This window comes from Pezoporus flaviventris, unplaced genomic scaffold (assembly GCF_033815535.1).
Source record: "Pezoporus flaviventris isolate CSIRO_AGI_PZ_B2104156 unplaced genomic scaffold, CSIRO_AGI_Pfla_v1 ptg000154l, whole genome shotgun sequence".
Taxonomy (NCBI): Eukaryota; Metazoa; Chordata; class Aves; order Psittaciformes; family Psittacidae; genus Pezoporus; species Pezoporus flaviventris.
In genome coordinates, this window is record NW_026892702.1 from 2671328 (window position 1) to 2694657 (window position 23330).

Genomic DNA, 23330 nt, shown 5'->3' on the forward strand with positions numbered 1-23330 from the left:
TCTGATAGCTGTACATATGGACACGCTTTGCATGGAATTGTCTGCTGTAATAGATTTCTTAAGGTTATATCTTCCTAGTTGTCCCATTGTCACAATTCCATTGTCCTCAGTGTACAAGCTGAGATGAGGGGTTCCTGGGACTCATTGCCATGGCTGGTGGAAGAGCTTGGCCCACTGTTGTCCTCGTTGAAGACGTCACTGTAGATAGGGTAAACCTGGGCACTGTAGATAAGGATAACCTGGGTACTGTAAACAGAGTAACACGGGTGCTCCATAGCTCTTAATTTACTTTCTTTCCCACATCAGCATCTCTTCACAATTAAATCAAGTTTAGAAGCAGCCTGCTCAAATGATGCCTTCAAAGCTCATGCTCGTGTTCTTGCTAACTGAAACCATTCCTTGTTCTGATCAGGTGGTAGAAATGAGGGAAATCAGCCCCACGCTTGCCAACGGAGAGCACCAACCAGGCCTGGAGAGCCAGGGGCGGGCAGCTTCCATGCCGCGCCTGGCTGCTGAAACTCAGGTGAGCAAGGGAGATCCACCGGCGGTGGGAGACCAGGAGTGGGGCAGGAGCTCAGTACCTTCTCTCTGCTTTCTGTGCCCTTGGAAGTTGCTTGTCAATACTTGTTTTGAGAGACATGCTGAACCTGGAGACAGGTATCCAGCCTTCATGCTTGGATGGCAGGGACTCACATGTAGTCCCCAGCTTTACCCATCCCTGGTTGTAGCAAAAAAGTGACCCAGAGAAATCCCTCTGTCTGGGTAGCTTACTGAGGACTACCTACCCAAGAGGGTCTATTCTTATTGACTGGGGATGATACTGTTTGCCAGCCTCTATTCCTGGAAGGTGTGTTTTCCATTGACTGTTGCATGCCATCTATCCAGACAGTTAAGGCATAGCCATAAAGCAAGCTGGAGATGTGCATGCTCATCTCTTTGATGGATGTAGTAGGTACAAACAATACCAGGGAGCCTGTGCCTGGAAGGCTGAACTGAGACGCTAAGAATCCTCCCTGGTTTTCATCTTCTTACAGTATGTATTGTGACTTTGGTCAGGAAAACGTTGAGGATTTCCCTTGTTTAACTTCTTGTGCAGAAATCTCATCACTGGAGTCGACTTTTACAGCACCATGTGAAGGCTACTTAGTGCATAGGAAGTCATGGTTTCCACAGATCATTTCTGGGCATTTCACATGTTCATTGCTAGCTTGTTGTCCCAGATGCTTGTCAGCCACTGTCCTGCCTCCTGTGTGTCAGAACATCTCACCACTCATAGCTGTGTGTCTCTCATTCAAAGGGCCTGATTCATACAGCCAGGGGTGAGCAGCCCATGTTTGTGGGCTGTTTCTACTGCTCTCTATGAGAAGCAGAACGTGAAAGATAAAACTAAAAGCCTGTGTATTGCATTCCCAGCAATGGTTCCAATGGATGTCATCTTTCTGCTGACGTGCTCAGGCTGGCATAAACTACACTTCATCAGCTGTCAGCTTTGACTTCAAAAACTGCACCCTTTGTATGAGAGCTGAGACTCTGCCTTATCAGGAGCACCTCTCAACATGTTTAATAAAAGAAACAGACCCCAAAGCAAACCTGTATTCCCTCCCTTCCCCCCTTCCCAGAACAAAGTTGTCCTTTATTCTAGACCGTAAGTTGAATCTTCCCTTCCAAGGCGGTGCAGTTGGCAGCAGCAATGCCAGCAGCACCAGCCTTCCCTTGGGGAGCTACTCTCCATTGCACTCAGACATTTGCAGAGGTGAGCGTCTCCAATGGGAGCATGGTAGGTGTTCCCCAGCTGCCCCACGTGAAAGCTGTCTGATCTTATGAATCAGGCCTTTAATATCTGAGCAGATCTAACCTCATTTAATAATACAATGTTTTGGCAGTTGTAGCTTCAGCTGAATAACTGATGTACTTTCTGTGTGTGTCTTCCCCCTCCATGCCCTCTGCCTTCCCTTCTCACATGCTGCTTCTGCTCCCCTCCCCAAATCTTGACTTTCTTATAACTCTTATTTGTAATGCTCTCTGTTTCTGGATGTCTCCCGTTCCGTTTGCCTGTTACTTCTCTTTTTATGTTCCTCTTTTTAACCCCAAACCTTCCTATGCTCCCAACCTCACCTCTTTGTTGCCCTCCTCCCTCCCTTGTCGTCATCGTGTCTGCTGCCCATCTCCCGTGATGTCTGACACTGGCTGTACTGTGGGGCTGCTTCAAATAATGTCTCTCATCTTGTCCGAATTGTTTGCAGAGGAGCAAAGCACGGTCACCGGGGAGTTACCTAGCAGTATGTAGTTTCCACTAAGTTGTATCCTATTCGATTCCTGTTAAGAAATAATGAACCTTCCTTAACCCTTTACTTTTTTCCCCCTTCTCATTTGGAGCCCAATGTCACAGCGACTCAACCGCTCTCTCTTCTCCCTTTGCTGCCGTTCCCTCAATCCACTGTTGCACGCTGCACGCTGTAAAAGGGAGTTTGTTTGGTTTGCTTATTTATTTGTTTCTCTCTGCCTTTTGCACAGGAATTTAGGAAGTGAAAACAATGGGGTTGGTAATGAAGAAGCAATGAGTGACTCTCTGGAGGGTTATGGTGTAGTCTCCCGAGGCTTGTGGGGGGAGCCCTGTTAATGTAGCAGGAGTCAAGAGCTGTAGAAGGGTATTCATTGCTTTGCCACTTCCCATTAGTGGCAGGGAGACTTTTGTCCCTGGAATAAGGACAGAATCAGGTCCAAAGAAAATGTTAATTCCTATCAATTTGGCTATTTTTTGGTGGGAAATGTTTGTCATCGTCTTCCTGGTAGATCATGGAATAGTTTGGGTTGGAAGGGACCTTCCAAGGTCATCTAGTCCAACCCCCAATGGATTGAAGAAATATGGACAAGTGTTTTTGATGGGAAGTAGTCTCACTTGTCACTTTTTTGCCCATCAGGCTATCCAGTTTACAGCTCCCTCTGCCTTTCTCCATCTTCAAGCTCAACAGTAAGCAAGGAGGACAATCATGAAGCTCTTCAGTGTACTTCTTGCCCACACAGCAAGGGCCACAGAAGGCGACAAGGGCAGTGCTGCCCTACCCCAGAAGTGCCTGAAGAGCTTTCCGTCTCAAGCACTGCATCTTTTGGTGGGCAGCACCAGCATTTGGGCAACTCATAGTATGGGACAGAGCATCAAACAAAATTTCAGCCTGACTGTACCTTTGCACGCAAGATAATCCCTCTGCAACAGTTCTTCCACTCAAAATAAGGAACAGAGCTGTGAAACAACCAGCTTTGCATTGTGTAAATATCATAGGACAGCAGAGATCCGAATTTTGGGATAAGCAAACAAAATAGCATACACAGTAAAAATAATACAGGGCTCTTTGGAAAGGTTACTGCTAACAGAGTAAATGTTCTGCAAGAATGGTCATTGGAGGCGTATATACTGGGTTGTGAATTCAAACAAGAGGAAGAGCTGAGGGACTGGAGGATGTTCTGAGCTCCTTCCCCATCGGCAGGACCACTGTGCTCTGAGGTCCTTCCTTCCTCTGCCATGTAGCTTTGATGCAGGGATAGACCCAGGGAAGGCTCTAGAGGATGGGTGAAGCCCCATCTCCACCACAGAGGCCAGCAGAGTGAAAGAGGAGGACACACGGGAATTGTCCTCCTTTTCTGAGCTTCGCAGTTGGTGAGTAGGTAGTAGGGAAGGAAAAGACTGTGAGAACAGCTGTCCTGTAGCCCACTTGTCTTTGTTTCTGCATAGCATCTTTATAAAGGCTTGAACCTAAAGGGAAGGGAGCAGAGTCTGGAGCCGCCACTGGCACAGGGACAGGGATCCAGCAATGCCAGTGGGAAGCTGTGTTACTGTGCTTAGTGTCCAGATGTTTGGACACAAATTATTTGAAAACAGAAATAGCAAACCCAAGTAGTCATTTTCGGAAATACTGTTAGAATTTGAGGACATACATGCTATCCCACTTGTTGCAGGCCCGTGGGCCTCAGGGAGTGATGGTGGGACAAGAAAGGTTTAAATGTTTAATGGGAGATGTTCTCAATTGCAGGGAGATAGAAGTAATTCCTCAGTGGCTTAGCCTGTATCTTGCTCACTTATTCCTGAGCTTGCTCCCTCTGTTTGATGCCCAGCAACGCTTTCCTGCTTTCCTCTTTGGAGTTGCTTTGGGATGACCAGAGGCCCTGAAGCAGCTTTGGGTGAAACTAGTCTTGGAGAATTCTCTTTGTGAAATGCTTGGCTATTGTGCTGCCCTATGCCCCTGCTGGTCCACCGCTGCCTCCTGTGATGCTGTGTTTGGTGTGAAGTGCTGCATATCGCTCTGCACCCCGTGGGTTGCACTCTGCTAAAAGTAAAACCCCTTTCAGCAAATGGAGATCCTATTTGCTCCTCAAATGTAGCACAAGTCCTTCTGCCCATCCCAGTTATACACAATTAACCATTTTTCTCCTTCCCCTCCCTTCCCCTTTCTCTTCCCATATAACCCTCCCCATGGTGGGAAACAAGCCTCTGAGCACGGTGCAGCTCCTGCTCTCACCCTGCTCCATATCCCTCCATCTGCCTTGCAGCCCATCCCGGACACAAGCCCCATGAAGCGCTCCGTCTCCACGCTGACCCCGCAGCGTCCTCACCCCATGCACCTCTACGAGTACTCCTTGGAGCGCATGCCGCCGGAACAAGTACATCACCACCACCACCACCGCTGCCACCGGCGGAAAGAGAAGAAGCAGAAGTCCTTGGACAGGTCCCCCCATCAGCTGGCCGATGGACAAGCTGGTAAGTGCTTTGCAAACCAGGATTTGTCCCTTGTCCGCCTCCCTCCAGGAGGCACAGCAGTCATCTAGTGTGATTTGGGGTCCTGTCTGCCCCACACTTGGGAGTTCCTCCCATGTTGGTGACCCCCAACACGTTCTTTCAGTGGCCCATTCTGGGGAGTCTTCTTCCAAGGACAAGAAGCAGGAACGCGGCCGGTCCCAAGAGAGGAAGCAGCACTCTTCCTCCTCCTCTGAAAAGCAGCGCTTCTACTCCTGCGACCGCTACGGCAGCCGGGACCGTTCTCAGCCCAAGTCTGCTGATCAGAGCAGGCCCACCTCGCCCAACGGAGGGCCAGAGCAAGGTCCACACAGACAGGTGAGGAGATGCGGGGTGGGAAAAGAGCTCTAAGGTCTTCCAGGGATGTATGTGTATTCCCACGTTTTGCTTAAAACACAGGAGACAATAATGGGGAAGGAAGGCCAGGAAGCAGCAGATTAAGCCATTGAGGTCTTGCTTGGTCCTTCACATCCAAAACAGGCATGGAAATGTCACTGGATGGCTCTTCAGAAGCCATCTACAGAGTGAGTGACTCAAGGCATTGTGCAGAGATCTCACTGCCAGGGACACCCTTGCTCATGGTTTCAGCAAAGCCTGGGAGACCTGAGAACTGACAGTTCTTGATGCTGGTGGAGAAAGTGTATCTGAGACAGGTAGTGTGCTATGGGACATGGGCAACTGAGCTGAACGTTCCTCCGCCAGCCTTAATCCGGCACCTACTGCTGCCCTTGCACAGACATTCGATGGCTGCCAAAGAAATCCTTGGCCAAGCCAATGTGCTGCAGTATAGGGTCTGCAGGCAGCCAGAGCTGTGACTTCAGCACAGTTTGCTCATATTAGCAGCATTTTCCAATTGCTGTTGCGTGGGCTTCAGAGCTGTATTGTGGAACGGGTTCGTTTACTGAAAATTGAGGGGAAAGTCCCTTTTAACCTATTGAACATCCATCTGGGAGGAGGAATCCCAGTAAGGGAGGAATGTAGGTGAAGGCAGGACCTGGGTCGAAGGGTGCTCCCCACAAACATCTCAGGGTTCAGACAGCGCCTGTGCCGGGAGGGAGGCTTTGGCCACTCTCCAAAGTCTCCCCACGTTCGCAGCTGGTGTGTGACAGGCTGGGTGCCTGGGGAGGACGTGGGTGATGCCGTCAGCCCTGGAGCAACATCAGCACCTGGGGAGCAGGAGGAAATCCTGTGTTCATCAGTTTGAGCCCAGGGGAAGGGTTTGCCCAGGAAGCTGTGGCTGCCCCATCCCTGGCAGTGTTGGACACAGGGGTTTGGAGCAAGCTGCTCTAGTGGAAGGTGTCCCTGTCCGTGGAACTGAATGAGCTTAAGCTCCTTTGTAACCCAAACCATCTTATGGTTTAAATGTACAAGGCTTCATAGTGTCCCATTAGCTGCAAAATGAAGCAGCTTTTTGTCTCCTTACCCTGTACCATGCCTTTCTCTCTCCTTGCAAGGTCTTTAGCAGCATCAGGTGCTCTGCACTGTAGTGAGTGCCTGGGGGCTGCTGCCATGCAGCTCTGGAGACACAGGGAATGGGACATGCTTTGCACAACCATTCTCTCCCAGGAAGAGATGGGACATCAGGGTAAGGCCTGATAGAATCACAGAATCAACTAAGTTGGAAAAGGCATCAAAGAACTTCAAGTTCAACCTTTACACAGGACTGGTTCTGATGCACCCAGGGTGGGTCTTTTCCATTTCTGGTTGCTGCACCCCCCAGCTGGCCTTCATCTGATTTTTTTTTTCAGATGAGTTTTTATTTCCATTTCTTCATTTCCCCCCTGCTTTGAGAGGCAGGAAAATGCCACTGATTTTCAGTATGATGCCTCTCCATTCTTGCGTGCTCAGGACTTTGAATATCACATATGTCTTCACTAAAAAACTGAAGCCTTTCCGTAGTTCATAGACATTCAGCATTAGAGCATCAGCAGCCTTTTATAAACCTGTTCCAGTGAAGTCTGCATTGTTCCACGTGTGCGTTTAGTAAGGCAGAGAGGAGAAAGCTTGTTGGTTTGGGGTCCATGCATTTTATCCACTCACATGATACCTGCTTTGAGTGGAGCTGCTGATAGATCCCTGCTGATAGACCCCTGTTTGCTCTGGAAAGAAAAACAGATCAAAAATACCATCCAAGCCATCAGGTCATTTCTGTCCCAATGAGATGAAGACCTTTTGTCTTCATAAAGTGTCTGCAAGAAGCTCTGTCAGTTATTTCCTGTGTTGTTTTGGCTCCATAACAAGGTGCATGTAAACCCCTGCAGTATTTTCTTTGTTAGTCTGTCCCCCTCCTCAGGAGAAGCAGCTTCTCCCAGGAGCTCTGACGCAGCATGTCCCCAGGTCCCTGGAGGAAGCTGGCTTGAGCTTCACGCTGCCAACAAGGTGGCTCCATTCCAGCAACAGCCAAGCCAAAAATCAGGGCATGTTCAAAGAGAAGCTCTTCAGAGGTTTTTTCAGTACAAAAGAAGGAGATAAGGGAACCAAGCCATGAACTTTTCATCATTTTGGGGTCAACACACAATGCTTGAGTTTGACACATAGAAATGTTATCATATTCTATTAATTATTTCACTTTTCAAGACAGGTTTCCTTTTCAATACAGATAAATTGTTCAATAGAAATCCCATTTCAGGATGAATCTGGGAAAAGCATTTTTAAAAATGAGATGAATCTACTTGGAATTTCAAAATGTTTTAGCAGGAAGGATCTTCTTAGACACTTTGAATATAGATCTTACCGTATTTTTTACAATGGTGCTGGATAAAAGAAGCTTGGAAACCTTACAAAAAGAAATACAGATTTCTGGACAACTTAGTTCTGCTTTTTTTTTTTTTTTGTTTGGGTTTTTTTCACCTACAAATTGCAATTTTGAGGTGCTCAACCTCAGTCCTTCGGAAAAAAATGATCATCTTCCCCTGGGTGTTGGAAGGTTGCAGGTCACTGGGTGGTGGCCACCTTCATCTCAATCAGCATGGGATGCAGGTGGTGGGAGGCAGCTTGGTCAAGTGGCAGGTGCCTGTGATGGGAATACTTGTCTGTAGCAGAGTAAGGCTGAAACGTGGGGAAGCCAGAGAATGGAGAAGGTGAAAATGAAAGAATAAAAAGGTAAAGACTTGGTTTCCAGGCTGAGAAAGACAGGAGTCATTGGTCCAGCAGCATGAGTAGCAGCTGCATCAGTCCCTGATGTCTGCAGAGGGCAGGGCTACTGTGAGTGACACCACACTGCTCTGATCATGTGGGTATCGCCTCTTCTTCAGATAGACATGGCATGACAAACAGGGGAAGTTCAGGTTAGATATAAAGAGGAAGTTCTTTACTCTGAGGGTGCTGAGGCGCTGGCACAGGGTGCCCAGAGAAGCTGTGGCTGCCCCATCCCTGGCAGTGTTCAAGGCCAGGTTGGACACAGGGGCTTGGAGCAAGCTGCTCTAGTGGAAGGTGTCCCTGCTGGTGGCAGGGGTTGGAGCTGGAGGAGCTTTAAGGTCCCTTCCAACCCAAACCAGGCTGGAAGTCTGTGATTCTATGACTCATGGCACCAGCAGCTCAAATAGCTTCTCCATGCAGCTGCTGGGCTGGGAGCCTCCAGTACTGCTGGGATCACCCTGAAATCTATGCTGGCAAAGCCAAGCAGAGCAGAACAAGCACTGATTGACAGCCCAACAACCAACAACCTGATATTGCTATAGTGAGGAAAAGCTGCTCTTTACAAATTAAAGGTCTGCTGTCAAAACGTTAGGTCATGAAAGGCTGAGAGGGCTTTCAGATGGGCTCACAGGACTTTTCATGTAGTGCCCTGGGAGAATGGAAACAGCAATGCCAAAACAAGGGCCTGTTCCTCCCCAGTCCTGGCATTTTTTGACTTAGTGTAGCTTAGTTCACTCCCAAGTTTCCCTGTTAGTAACTCAGGAAGCTGCCAGAATCTTCTACCACTCGAAAATCAAATGTGTAATATTAAAGAGGAGAAGATAAACACATTTTACTATCTCTGCCCATGGCAGGGGGTTAGAACTGGATGAACTTTCAATTCTTTTCCAACCCAAACCAGTCTGTTACTCTATGATGATTCTATGGTTTTTGTTTAAGGAACTTGTTAGTTAAAGCCCATCTAAAAGGCATTTTGTTCTTGATTCAGAAAGTGCCTACTTAATCGAAATGCATTTCATTCCCAAGCCAGCAAAACAATAGCCTGTCCCCAAATCCTCCTGCCACATAACCCAATTTTAACCACAGAAATGACCCCCAACATCAGCATCCATGGGGGAAATCCTGCAAAAATCCACCCAAAAGCTGAAAGTGCTGTTTTGCCACACTCTGTTTGCAAACCACAATAAATCCCTAGGTATTGAGCTGCTTCAGCCTAGTCCAGGTAAGGAGCATGTCGAGCCCGTGTGTGGTGTGGGTGCCTTCCCTCTGGACAGTGTCCCCTTCTGTCGGAGCCATGTGCCAGTTTGCGTCCTACCGATGCTCTGATCGTTTCTGTTCCTACTCACCTCTCTCAGAGTTCTCCAGCTCTTTACATCTCGTGTTGAATTACTTCTCGAGAACCTCCTCCCCCTGACTGTGCTTGTCTAAACTCTCTCTTTTTTCTTTTGCTTTTCTTTCCTCTTGTGACTCGTCTCTCCCTTCTGTTGCTTCTCCTTCTGTTCTGTACCTGCCTGCCTTTGTGTTTGTCCGGTGTTTCCCTTTTTTATTTTCTGCTTTGCTTTGTTCCAATTTTTATGTAGGGCAGTGGTTCAGTTAATGGGAGCCCCTTGCTGTCGACATCTGGTGCTAGTACCCCATGCCGGGGTCGGAGGCAGCTCCCACAGACTCCACTCACCCCACGCCCCAGCATCACTTACAAGACCGCTAACTCCTCGCCCGTGCACTTCACCACTTTCCAACCTGTCCTGCCCACCTTCTCCCCGGGACGCCTGAGCCGCGGCTTGTCCGAGCACAACGCGCTGCTGCGGGGGGACCAGCAGCCGCCGGTGGTGGCCCGCATCGGCTCCGACCCCTACCTGGGCCACCGCGACGACGCCGACAGCCCCTACCATGCGGTGCCGGAGGACACGCTCACCTTCGAGGAGGCCGTGGCCACCAACTCGGGACGGTCCTCAAGGACTTCTTACGTCTCCTCCTTGACCTCCCAATCTCACCAAATCCGCAGGGTGCCCAACGGTTACCATTACACGCTGGGTCTCAACACGGGCCCCGGGACTGGCACCAGAGGACGTAGCTACTACCACGAAGCTGATGAGGATGACTGGTGCTAGCGGAGTGGCAAAACCCTTCAAAGTGTGCGTGCTTAAAATCGATGAGTTTTATCATCTGGAAGGCTGTGCGCTGCGATGCGCACAGTGCCCGGGGCTGGAGGGTACCCACGGGGTAGCCCCTATTGCAAGAACTGCTCTGCCCCCAGGTCTGGAGACGCTCCTGCAGCCTCTCTCTTCAATTTTTCTTTAGTTTTTCTTTTTTGTTTGTTTGTTTTCTTTTTGTTTTTCACTAGACAAACGGAGGCAGAAGGCTCCCTCCTTAGGGGGAAGGCAGCGTGCGGAGTGCATCTCTCTCCCCCTGTCGCCTCCCTACTGCCTTGTCTAGTTCAGAGATACGCACCAGATGCCAAGTCTGCAACACAAGTGAGAAGCCAAGAGAAGAGCGGTCCTCACCTTCCACATCAGAAGAGCAGACAGTCGATCCTTCCCGAGATTGGCACTGGTTTTTGTTTGGGCTGTTTCTTACTTGATTTCACATTCTATTTTTGCCCCTGGTCAGGGTGGGAGTCTGGGAGTTGCAAATGGACACAACACATGAACAAAGCTCGTATCCGCGGTTTATCCCGCTCACCGCTAAGATGGAAGAGATCTACCCACAAAACTGGGAGAGGAGAAACACCGACCAGAACAAAGGACAGTCCACTGGGACTTGATGTTCAGCCACAGCAATCCTTGTCGGCAGAGCCAGTGCCACGCTCCAGAGCTGCCTGAGCATTGAGGCAGCTGGGACTCTGCTCCGACACCGCTGCCGTGTGGATCTCTTTTACTTCACTCACCACGTTGGGTCCTTCACACTGACACATGATAAAGCCACAAGAGAGCTACTTTGTAAGGACTGTTTCCTTGCTGCTGAGACTTCTCTTTCCGTCCCTCTCTCCTGTTGACCGCAACACGCCCTCACTGTTTTGTCTTGTTTACAATATAAGCTTGATTTAGCAAAAAAAAAAAAACAAAAAAACAACTAAAAAATAGACAAACCCAGACAAAAAAAAAAAAGGAGGAAAAAGGTTAGGGATGAGAAGAAGAAAATGTTATTGGTTTTATATCAAGCTATTAGATAGAACTTTAACTTTTCATTGTGTGCATTTTTGTAAATTGTACAGTAAAAAAAAAAAAGAAAAAAAAGGAAAAAAATTACTCTTTATGTAGAGAATTAGTCCAATTGTCATTCCAGGTCCCACCGTTTCTACCGAATGCTCCAGTTGTTCACTACTAAGTGCCTAACCTTTGAAATCTTTCACAGCGATGATGCAACCTCTCGCTTCGATGCATCAGCCCTTGAGGCGAGCGTGGGGAGGAGCAGGAGGGGAGGGAGGGCAGGGCCCCGGGGTACCGCGGCATGGTGCTGGGTATCGCAGTACCAGGTTGGAAGCTTACAGTGGGGAAGGCAAAGATGCTTTGGGGTTGGTTTGGGTTTTGTTGGCCTTTTTATTTCTTCTTCTTTTTTATATATCTACCTGTACTTTTCTGGGTAGGAGGGGAGTGGTTGCAGCAAACAAACCCGGCCTTTTCTCATTGACCAGTGTTTAGGTCCTGCGGGAGAGATGCAGGTGGAAAAGTACAGCATCTGCAGAGAAGCTCTTCTCTTGCAGGAGAAGCAGTGTCCTTCACACTGCGTGTCAAGTCGCAGTCGGGCTGCGAGAGCTCTGGCCATGTTCCATGGTGCATAACTTGTGTTGAGGGCAGTTGGAGAGAGTCTTGGGTTTATTGCCTGTTAAGAGAAGGTTAAAATAATGATAATATAAAGCAAAACCTCTAACTCTGATTCTCAGGGATGAGATTTTTGTGTTCTCGCAATGACTCTTGTGTTGGATGATTTCTTTCTTTCGTGCACATGTGGATTTCTGCACTTTGAGACTTGGGAAAAGGGCAAATACGACGTGCTGCTGGGGAGGGAGCACTGAAGGAAAAGTCCTGGGCAGGACCTTGTGTCCATGGGTCTGATGAACCATTGTAGGGCTAATCTGGGGCACAGGGACCTGTAGTATGCTGACAAAAGGTTGAAAGAGAATGGGTGGGAGGTGCCAGATGAGCACACCACTAAAAGCAATGATAGGGAAGAGGAGAGGGTTGGACAGCTGATTTTTTTTCAGAGGATCTATCAAGCCCCAGAACTGTGAAACTTCTTAGGATGGGTGTTGACCCTGCTGGACCCTGGGGATTCCTTTTGTATCTGGGGTGATTGGAGGGTATGGGATGCTACCACAATGCTCTCATGCTCTCAGCAAGTGTTTCAGCCTCAGGCAGGGAGCAGTCTGCTGTAGGGTGGTTCTTCACATCTGTAGCTCTTCTGTTGAGTAAATTCAACCTGTTTTCGTTTCCTTCTGTGGTTTTCTGTTTTGTTTTGTTCTGTTACTAAATAATAATCTCTGGCTAATCTCATCCCTGGATTCTGCTAAAGGATAACTCCTGTCTATATCTCTGTCTCTGTATTTGTGTGCACTTTGAATAAAGGAAGTGCAGTAGCCGGAGGGCTGCCGTGGGTAACAGCTGTGATTTGCAAACGGAGGGCTATGCAACAAGATGACACGTTCAGAAACACATCCAAACCACCAACAGCCCGAAAGACCTTCATCCATTCTGTAGCTTTATCTGCTGGATTTTCCTGTTTCAGGCTTCAGCATGATTGTGACCAAATGTTTTATACATTTTCCTTATATGAAGGCACAAACACTTTATTTGGGATTTTAATGAAAATGTTCCTATTTTACTCCAGGAAGTAAAGGAGAGGGAAACCACAATCTCTCTGCCAGTGCATGCAAACATTGTACCCAAACTGGAAAGCAAAAGAGGTGTCTTTCCATATGGAAAAACTTTGTCTTTCCCCTTCCTCTACCATTGTAGACACTCAAGCCCCCAGTCCCACACTAACACACCATCTGGAAGCGCACAGCCAAAACCCATGGCCCTTGGGTCACTCCAATTCATAGGTAGAACATGAAGAAGAACCTCAAGTTGTCCAGTCCTCCACCTGCCTCGTAGGGGTCGATGCCAGTGACAGACAAGCCTGACCACAGTTGTTCATAACCCTTTTCCCCCCTTTTTTTACAGCCTCTCTGCTGTCTCTTCAATGCATACATGATATTTCCAAGAATCCTCATAGTGAGTTGCCAAACTTGAATTGCACCAATCAGTTTTCTGCATCCAGAAACCAGTCTCGTATTGGCTGTACTTTGACTAAGTAATGTTTGCATGTAAAATATATACATATATACATATCTATAAAAAAAGTATGTGCATGGAAAATGTTTATCTTCGTACTTTTTTGATACAATGTATTCATCAGTTGTTAATTTTTAATTATATTTGATATAAATTGGGGGTTTGTTGCAAAACTTTATATTTAAAAAAACAGTGTTAAAAACGATGAAAGTTCCAACCATGCAACACAAGTGGAACTTTACCCAAAAAAAAAAAAAGGGGGAAAAAACAAAATGAAGAAAAAATAAGGTTCTGTGATTGCCTAGTTTGCTGCCTGAGTAACATTTATCAGCCAAACTTTGAATTCTGCAGTTGTTTCTACAATTACATTTTGTATGAAGCAAAGTCCTTGAATTAAAATAAAAACTTAGCAAAAAAAAACAAACCTGACCAATTCCAAGATGGTGTGTGCAGTGTGCATGGTGACAGGGACACCCCATCCTGAGCCCGGCCAGTGCCGTGGGAGGCAGCTTGGCCTGGCCACCACAGTGAGGGAGAGCCCCTGAGATCACTGGCTCTAACTGAGCTCAAACTGGGAGCCTGGAAGAAATTGGCCATCTCTTGTGTGTGCTTCCATAGGGGCTTCACAGGTGCTGGGTCTGAGCAGGGAGGTGTTTGCAGATTTGCTTTTGCAGTGTGGTGCCAGCATGGAGTTTATGTATTATTATAGCTGTGTTACCACAGGAGCCTTCCAGTATCTAAAGGGGGCTACAAGGCTGCTGGAGATGGACTCTTAGATGGACTCTTCATCAGAGACTGCAGTGACAGGACAAGGGGTGATGGGCTCAAACTGAAACGGGAAGTTCAGGTTAGATCTAAGGCAGAAGCTCTTCCCTGTGAGGGTGCTGAGGCGCTGGCACAGGGTGCCCAGAGAAGCTGTGGCTGCCCCATCCCTGGCAGTGTTCAAGGCCAGGTTGGACACAGGGGCTTGGAGCAAGCTGCTCTAGTGGAAGGTGTCCCTGCCCGTGGCAGGGGTTGGAGCTGGAGGAGCTTTAAGGGCCCTTCCAACACAAACCATTCTCTGAGTCTATGATTACAGTTCCTGGAGTCCAATAGGCAGCAAACTTGCATAAGCGGAGGATTACAAAGTCTGGCAGTGGTTGTTTCCTTCCAGGTGGTTGTTGTTGATGCACAAAACTATTGGGCATGTAGCTCCCTTTAGCATTAACCCTTATTATACCTTAAATCTACTCTCAACAAGCATTCTGGGTGCTACTTCAGGTAGGCTTGGGCATGTCAGTGAGTAGCACATGGGGGTGGATTGGTGTCAGGAGGTGCCATGTGTCCAGGGTATAGCACTTGTAGAATAGAGAATACTGCTATTGCTTGACTGTACCTTGAAATTTCTACTCCAGAGGCTTGCACTGAGCAGAAGAAGGTTGGACAGGTCAGGCTGGATGGGGCTTGGAGCAAGCTGCTCTAGCGGAAGGTGTCCCTGCCCATGGCAGGGGTTGGAGCTGGAGGAGCTTTAAGGTCCCTTCCAACACAAACCAGGCTGGGGTTCCAAGAAAAACCCAAGGGCTGTTGGTACTAAAGGAAGGAACTTTTAATTTCTTTGGATAACTGGAGAACCACACTCATTCCTTACAAGGAGCATGAAAATCCACTGTGTGCACCTTCTTCATCAGGGTCTGCTGGTGAGGCATTTCAATGTCCTTGAATGCCAAACTCTTGGAAAGGTACTGAGGAAAATGAATGGCAGCTGTAGAGCCCCGTTGAAGGGAGAACCATCACACTGCTGCATTTTTCAGTACTCTTCAAAGCACAAGGTCTACTGCAGCATTCAGCTCTTCTTCTTCTCTCTTGATGCATCTTTTCTGTAATGGGACCACCCAAGGTCCCACCTGAGCTTCAGGTATTGTGTGAAATGCAAGGAAAAGGTCCTTCACTTCCTGATCATCAGGAAGTAACACAGGAAGAAAATGGTTTTGCTTGAGATCAATCAAGTTTGCAGCAGAACTTCCCTTGCCTTGTAGTCTGGTCTGTAGTGCAGGGTTTGGGTTTCTGGGGTGTGATGCCAGTGGAGCACTGGGGAGAAGAATAGGGCTTTTATTAGAGTTTTGAGGTATCCCAAACGGGAGAAGTGGAGATTTCTGAATGTGTCTGAGCAGTGGAGAAGGGCAGGCTTGAAAAGCAGCACAAGATCTGAGAATCAGTGTGTGTCCCGACTTCAGCAGAGACCCCCACGGCATCCAATCAACCATCTGGGGAGCTGGAATCTGCCTGGAGGATGAGATGAGCAGTCTCTCCCCTCCAGACATGTATCACAGAGGACCTCCAAACCCAGTTTACAACCCTGAATGTGTTTTCAAATTCTAAAAGCCTTTTGGCAGCTTTTGCCTTTGTTTTTTCTTGCTTTCTCCTTATTTCAGTTTTATTCTATTGGTCCACAAGAGCAAGGCATCAATGTGCCCATCGGCTTCTCCAGGGAGAGCCTGGAAGGGATCCTGGGGGGAAGGAGCAGGAGGGATCCAGACTCAAAGCATATCCCACATCAAAGACACTGGAACTGAACCACCCGGTTGTGCTTCACTCCAGTTTAAGCGCAGCTGAACTCCACAAAGTGGCTTTATTTTAGTATATAACTGGTTCTCATGACCAGTGCAAAGTTCCTCACGCAAAGCTGCTGTGAGCAGCTGTCCCTTTCCCTCAGGGGCGCACCTTGCTAGCGCCTTGCCTCCCTTCTCTCCACTCCCAGCCCTATGGATAAAATCTGGATCGATGCTCCCAAGGACAGCACCCCCACGCCTTGTTTTACCATTAGGGGGTAGCATTTTCAGGCTTTTCGGACTTCACAGGGAAACAAAACAATGGGAAAAGGCTGATTCATCTCCCCTTGCAGGGTCATTCCCTGCAATGTTTGTCCTACGATGCAGAAAACTCAGGGTGAGACACTGAGCACGATGGAGCTCAAGGTGCTCGGGTACCTTTTGTACTCCCTGGAGCATGAAAACCCATCGTCATCTGCCTGATTCCCTATTCCAGCCACATTTGCAGGCGATGCTCGGAGAGTCCTCCAAGGTGATGAATTCATCCCTGGTCAGCTCTGAGTCAATCTCCTGCTATTTGGGGCTGCAGAAAGCACCGTATCAGAAAGCACCTGGCCATAATAATGAGCCTCAACGCTGCCCCTCAGCATGTTTTGCAGAAGAGGCAAGTTTTGCACCTTCATGTGGTTTAAAAAGCAAACAGCCCCCTTCACGGGGACTGCATTGCCCAGGTCACCCAGCAAGCGAGTGCAGAAGGACAAGGTACCCTGAGCTCCTGTAGGTTATTCTGTTTTCAATCACTGCCGTGTGATTTTGCTACACCCACAGGCTCCCAGGAGGGCATCTCAGTAGCAGACACCTCGGTTCATTGGAGAGAACCCAAAGCAAGGTGCAGGAAGAGAGCTGATGAGAGGTGGGGGCTCATGTGGGGATAGCTGTGAGGAGCTCTGGTGCAGAAGGGTGGCTCCGATGAGGCTGTGCAAATACTTGTGGGGTGAAGTCTGAGGTGGGTAATGGCACGAAGGAGCTGCCGGGGCTGTTTGGGAAGGGAGGGCTGAGCAAAGCAGCTCCAAGGGAACCGATGGGAACACCGGATAGAGCCCTTCACCCACGGAGGAAGCCTGGGACGTGCTGATGGAGCAGAGCTGTGTCAATTCAAAGCAAACAGTATCAGTAACCATAATTTATTCATTTTATCCCCATCTCCACTTTGTGTCATTGCTCGGAAACAGAATATCCCAGCCCTGGCTTTGTCTGTGTCTGGTTTTATTATTTCTCTGTCTCTGGCAGCCTTTCCTCAGGCCCTCATGGCACAGCAGAGGAAGAGGAGGAGGCGCGGTCCTTGTCCAGCAGCTCCTGCACCGGAGTCTGGAATACCCACAGGGGTGTAGGAAGAGGCTGAGGAGGGCAGTGGATGTGGTGGTGTTACTGGATTCAACGTGTTCAGAAAGATGCTGCTGAGCTGAGCCAACAGGACTGTGACACAATAAATGAATGCCTTTGCCACGGGGGGGGGGGGGGGGGGGGGGGTTCTTCCTCATGGAGTGAAGAGTGTTTTAAAAGACTTCGTTCTGCAGGTGACCACCTAAAAGCCTCCACCCTGCAGCTTGTGTCTGTGAAAGGACAGCAATTGAGCATCCTGCAGCAGGACAGAGCCCACAGATGCGACCGGAGATGCGCTGCTGGGACTGGAGGTCACCACTGTGGAAGTCAATGGGATTCAGCAACCACCTGGGAAAGGAAAAGCCAACCCCCTGTGTCGACAAATAAAGGCCTCAAGACAAAGCAAATGACTCCAGTGTCTCTGACCTTCATTTCCCTTGGCAAGGAGTCAGTGCGTGGCAGGGAACGAAGGGCCTGGAAATGGGCAGAGAGGGGTGAGTCGCATGTTTTGCACCCTGCTGGGCTCACAGCTCCCCAGAATCAAGGTGTTCAAGACAGGACCTTCAGAAGCCTCATTTCCCACTGCATGGAGTGGTGTTGCTGAGCAAAGTGGCAGCCAGGGGATATTCACCCACAGGCATGTCTGGCTGCCCCTCGTTGAAGCTGCCCATAGTTATGGGGGTCTTAGGGTGATTGCCTGCAAAGAAAATACCAGCACAGACAGGACTGAGCCTGCCTGCTGCTTGTGGCCACGGTGACAGGGTCTGTGACACTGGTGGACACCACAGAGCTGAGAGTGTAGCAGAGAGCAGGGTCTGCTATGGGGCAGCACTGGTGAGGGGCTGTCTGGGATAGTGAGTGGAGAAACTCACTGCTGGGGCTCCTGTCTGGGATGCTGGGTGCACCAGAGGAGGCTGCAGTGGTGGGAGAGCTGGGCAGGACCTGGCTGAGGTGCGATGTAACCCATGCGATGACAAGAAGAGGGTGAAGCTGGCCCTGGCTCAGGGCAAGGGCAGCGGGGGTTAAACCCAGGGGGCCAATACAGCTCTAACAGCGAACTGGGGTCCTTCACGTCATCCCAAAATGTGTGAGGCTGCCATTACCCATCACTCAGTGGGAGCAGCATCAGGCACCCCCTGCTCCCACCTCCCCTGTACCACATCCCTGGGGCACAGCTTCGGGGGGGGGGGGGAAACACCCCGAAAAAACACTTACACCAACTTTAATTTGGGGGGTGGGATGTTCTTCCTATGGAGGCCAAACCAGCACATGGCCGGGGGGGGGCGAAATCCGTGCTGCAGCACCGGATACAAGCGGTGTGTGTCCGTGTGGGTCTGTATTAACCCGTGCAGCTCCGCTGGGGAGGGGAATAGGGGGAAGCCCCGCTCCAAGCCCTGCAGCGCGTCTGACTGGGGTGATGGGAAGGCGCATTAACCCCTGCAGCGCTGGTCCCGGAGGAGCCTGGGGAAGGGGCGGGGGCAAGGGTGCTCCCCATCCCCAGCAGGGTGCGGGGGTCCCCGCGCGGCGGGCGGGCCGGGGCGGAGCGGGGCGGGCGCGGAGGCGGCGGCGGGGCCGGGCCGGGCCGGGATGCGGTGGGGCCGGCGCCGGGCGCACGATGCGCTGCGGGGCGCTGGTGCTGGCGCTGCTCTGCGCCCTCCCGCTGTGCCCCGAGGGGCTGGAGCCCCCGAGCCGGGCTCTGGGCTGCACGCAGGTAGGGACGGCACCGCCGCAACGATGGGGGGGGACCCGTGGGGGAAGAGGGGTCGGGATGCTGGGGGACGGCGGTCCCTCGGTGCGGGGGGCGGCCACGTGTGTGCTGGGAGGGAGGAAAAAGCTGCATCCCCCCACCGGTGAGGGGCATCTCCCCCCAGCAGGCTGCCGGGACCCTGCGAGGGGAGCGGGGGTCCGATAGGGAAGGAAGGGGCTCTTTGAAGGGGTTCCATGTGGGCAAGGGCGCGGGGGCTCTCTCCATGCGGGAGAGGAGCAGCCGGACTTGTTGGGACTTGAGCTTGGGCTCTCTGATGGGTAATATAACGTTATGGAGCCAGGAGGTGGCTGGTCTCGTCTAAATAACAAGTGATGGGACAAGAGGAAACGGCCTCAAGCTGCCCCAGGGCAGGTTTAGATGGAGCTGAGGAACAATTCCTGCCCCAGAGGGTGCTCAGGCATTGGAACAGGCTGCCCAGGGCAGGGCTGCAGTCACCGTCCCTGCAAGTGTTCACACAGTGTGGAGACGAGGCCTCAGTGCCATGGGTCAGTGGTGGCCTTGGAAGCGCGGGGTACGGTTGGACTGGATGAGCTTAAAGGGCTTTTCCAACCTGTTGGTTCTGTGATTCTGTGATAATGGGCTTGGATGCACCCACAGCTGGAGTTGTCCTTGTGCCGGGGCACCGCAGCACCTCTCCATGTCCCTCTGCTGCTGGTCACTGCGTGAATGTCCTCAGATTTGCTCTGAAATTGTCTTGATACTCTTGGGATTGCCAAGTCCTTCCTGACCGGTGCAGAAGCCCCTGGCAGCTCCCTCCTGGGATGGACACAGTGGGGCCAGGCCCCTCATGCAGTAAAATAGGGCTCAGGACTGGTTTGCTCATGAAACCCCAACCAAAGCTGCCAAAGTTTGGTGTACGGACTGGGACTTCTCACTGGGAAGAGATGGGCTGTGTGGGGGACAGTGAATAAATAAAGTGACTGTAAAAAGGGTTGCTTGTTTTGAAAGAAGCATTGTTTCTAAGACATTCATTACTTGCATTTACCTTGTGCTAACGCAACCAAGGAGGTGGCCCCATGCTTCTGGTGCAAACTCCTGTCCCAAACCATGTGTGTTTGAGTGTGCTGGAAGCCTCAATAGAGCTGCATTGGTGGGAATGTGTGTCTGAGAGGGAAAGCACTGATTTATCTCAGTAGAGCTTAACACCACTTGAGCCTTGGCTTGGAAACAGTTCACAGCCTGGGAAACTGAGCTGGGAATTGCATTCCAGGGGCTGAATCTGGCACAAAACCCAAGTGGGGATAAGGTATAAGATTGGGGTTGAACTGAGGAGTTTGGGAATGCTAACTCCAGTGAGGGTGCTGGGCTGTATGGGCCAGAAGGGAGAGGGCAGAGAGGGGTGTCTGCAGCCAGGCACAGCAGGGAAGGGAAGAGCTGGAGGTATCCGTTGGCTCTACCACCATGAGGAAGCTTCATGCCTGTTACGTGTTCTTATATCCTTTGGGTCATGGAGCAGCCCTGAGGAGGATTTGACTGAGCATCATCCTGGTATCTGACTTTACCCTCTGATCGCTGCTGCCCAGGCTGGCAAAGGCCATGAGTTCAGGCAGGTTTTCAGGCTTTATTGTAGATGCTGCTGGTGAATGGGGCATGGCCTCCAAAAACGTGGCTTTATCAGGCTTTGGCTTAAAACAAAGCAGTTACTGGGGGTTGCAGCTCTTGTTCTTCAGCCAGTCCCTACTGATGGTGCAGTTCTGCTCTGAGCAAACCATAGAATAATTAGGGTTGGAAAGGACCTTAAGATCACCCAGTTCCAACCCCCTGCCATGGGCAGGGACACCTCACACTAAACCATGGCACCCAAAGCTATGTCCAACCTGGCCACGATCACTGCCAGGGATGGAGCATTCACAAAACATAACAGCAGTGGTGATTGATTTCACAAGCTCAATTTTGTAAACGATCATCAAGTTTTGCTTGTTGGGGCCGGTTCTAGGGAGTAAGATTCAGTCTTGTTATGCCATCAATATCAAGGAGAGGGATGGGGAGTGAGGGGCAGTTGATTGCACAGCTAGTTGGGCTTCCTGATTCCGCAGCTGGGCTTGGCTCTCAAGCTGGACCAGTGACCTGTGGCTGATCAGGGGCTTTGCTGCTGAGCCTGGGCCAAGTGAGGGAGTGCCAGAGGGGAGCAGAGGATGACCTGAGGTGGGAGCTGGTGTTTAAAGCTGCTGAGACCTTGCTGAGGTTGCGCATTGACCTGCACACGGCATGGTGTGGGGGGTTTGTGGCACCTTAGGGTTGGAAATAAAAAAAGGATCCATTTCTTAGATGGATCCATTACAAAATTAGGGTCCAAATCTTCTTTCCCTCCCTCCAGCTCAGTCAGGATTCAGTTGTTGATGCCTCCTGGTTCTTTGCTTGGGTTGGGATAGCAAATACTTGGCATTAAGTGTTCAAGGCCAGGTTGGACACAGGGGCTTGGAGCAAGCTGCTCTAGTGGAAGGGGTCCCTGCCTGTGGCAGGGGTTGAAGCTGGAGGAGCTTTAAGGTCCCTTCCAACACAAACCAGGCTGTGATGACTCTTATGATGTCTGCGATGATGCTGTCATGGGGGTGACTCCATCTTCTGCCTTGTGTCAGGTTGGAAGAGCGGTTTGCAAGGCTCAGGCTTGGGAGAGCGCAGTTTCTAAGCTCATAAACCCCAGAGGGGGCTTTGGGTTGTAAAAGCAGGAGGTGAACCCATCCAGAGGGAGCTGGGCTGTCGTGTTGGTCACCAAAGACTGCTCACTGATGACCACAGGAGGGCTGGAGTGCCAGGAATGTGTGGGAATTGGCTCCAGCATGCTGGGAATGGGGATTCCTGGTGTGCTGTACTCTGTGAGCTCTGCTCCCTCCGAGCACACCCATGCCCTTAAAGCAAAAGGTGTTAGCATTGAATCACAGCCCTCGATTGAGCCAGAATCCACACATTACCCAGAGCAGCAGCTGGAAATGATGGAGAGCCTGATTTTTAGGGGTGGTCTAAGGCCAAGGGTGGGAGCTGAGCTCCCCATGGTCACTGCCACTGTGTAAGCTGGAATGTGTGGGGTGGCCTCTTCCCAAGGCTGCATTATTGAATTTGCACCTATTTCTCATGGCTTGAGCTGTAACAATCCCTGGGTGAGCCCCTTGCGGTGCTGCATGTCTGTGATGGATGGGGAAAGGTGCCACTGGCACCAGTTCTCTACGAATTTGGGTTGCTGTGGGCTTACATGAGCCCTTTCTGACCCACAGAACCACAGCCTGGTTTGGGCCGGAAGGGACCTTAAAGCTCACCCCATTCCAACCCCCAGCCACGGGCAGGGACACCTTCCATAGAGCAGGCAGACCCTGGGCATCCCCTTTCCGTGTCCCATGAAGTGCCAGCACCAGTGTGCACAAAGTTGGTGTCTCCAGAGCTTTGCTGAGCTCCCAGCACCATTCCAGGGTTAAGAAGGTGCGGAAAGTGGGAAACCTCCTTGGTGTAGCTGGAATCCAATGGCTTCGGGGCTTCCAGGACCTGGATATTCCCCCCATAAAGTGAATAACTGCAACCCGGCCCTGCACAACACAAACTTCCCCAAAGCAACCCAGACCCCCCCTGTCTGGGAATGTGACCCACAAATGAATGTGCACGAACAATTTGCCAGTAATTAAAGCTTCGAGTGGCCCAATTAAAACCTGCTTAATTAAGGGAAGCATCTGAAAACGCAACGCTTGGCTCCTGCACAAGGCATTTCTTGCTCTAGGCTCGCTAAGAGTGGGCTCCTCCTGGAGGTCTGGTGCTGGGACATGTGGAGCTGTGCCACAAGGCTCCTCAAGTCTGATGGCTCAGGCTAGGGTGTGCTTGTCATTAAGATGTATATATGGACTTGGTGAACTCAGCATCTAACCCAATGTCGATAGCCAAAAATCAGACATTAATGGGGATGTTAGTGCTGGTTTTGTGTTTACAGTAGCATATGTTTTATGGGATAGAGCTCACATTCATGTGTGTGCATGTGTGTGTATATAAAGCTTACAAAAGTATGGTAATAATCACTCATTTCAAGGCAAATTGCTTAAAAATCCAGAAATACCAGATTTGGACTCTTCCTGTCATCTCCATTAGACCCTCCAGTGCAGGCACATTACTAATTACTCAATTAGGCAGTTATATGGTATTATTCTTTCCCCCTCCTCCCCTATCCTTCTTCCCCCCCCCCCAGCCCTAAATTGTGCATTACAAATTGGGATAAATACAGGGGTCACTGCCTTTGTCCCCATCACAGAGAGTGTCTGTGCAGCCTTGCCCTGTGGGTCTTTGCCCCCATGAAGGCAAGAGAATGAACCACTGAAGGTTTGGGGCTTGCAGGAGTCACAGGACCCCCAGACAGAGCCCACCAGTGTATCTGTACAATGGAGCTTTTATCACAGATGGCTTTCGTGTGCTCCTCTTAACCGAGGTTTTGTGCACCAGAGGATGGAGGGGAGAATCAGCCTGGGATTGTTGTG

General features: G+C 50.2%; 2 protein-coding genes across 14 annotated transcripts in view; both read left to right on the forward strand.

Moving 5' to 3' along the window:
• CACNA1B (calcium voltage-gated channel subunit alpha1 B) overlaps positions 1-17234 on the forward strand; it is a 297888-nt gene extending 280654 nt beyond the window's left edge. For 10 of the 13 annotated variants that reach the window (XM_061479698.1, XM_061479696.1, XM_061479700.1 and 7 more), the window contains 4 exons: positions 413-523; positions 4546-4753; positions 4896-5107; positions 9508-12089. In XM_061479698.1, the coding sequence (XP_061335682.1) occupies positions 413-523; positions 4546-4753; positions 4896-5107; positions 9508-10038 (1062 nt within the window). In that variant the 3' untranslated portion in view covers positions 10039-12089. Of the gene's footprint in view, positions 1-412; positions 524-4545; positions 4754-4895; positions 5108-9507; positions 12090-13089; positions 13379-17018 lie in introns of those variants that run through there. The other 3 variants (XM_061479707.1, XM_061479708.1, XM_061479709.1) reach the window with 3 other exon arrangements.
• A 1453-nt stretch (positions 17235-18687) lies between these two features.
• LOC133283135 (collagen alpha-1(I) chain-like) overlaps positions 18688-23330 on the forward strand; it is an 81600-nt gene continuing 76957 nt past the window's right edge. The window contains 2 exon segments of the mRNA XM_061479634.1: positions 18688-18796; positions 18799-18822. Coding sequence (XP_061335618.1) covers positions 18727-18796; positions 18799-18822 — 94 coding nt within the window. The 5' untranslated portion in view covers positions 18688-18726.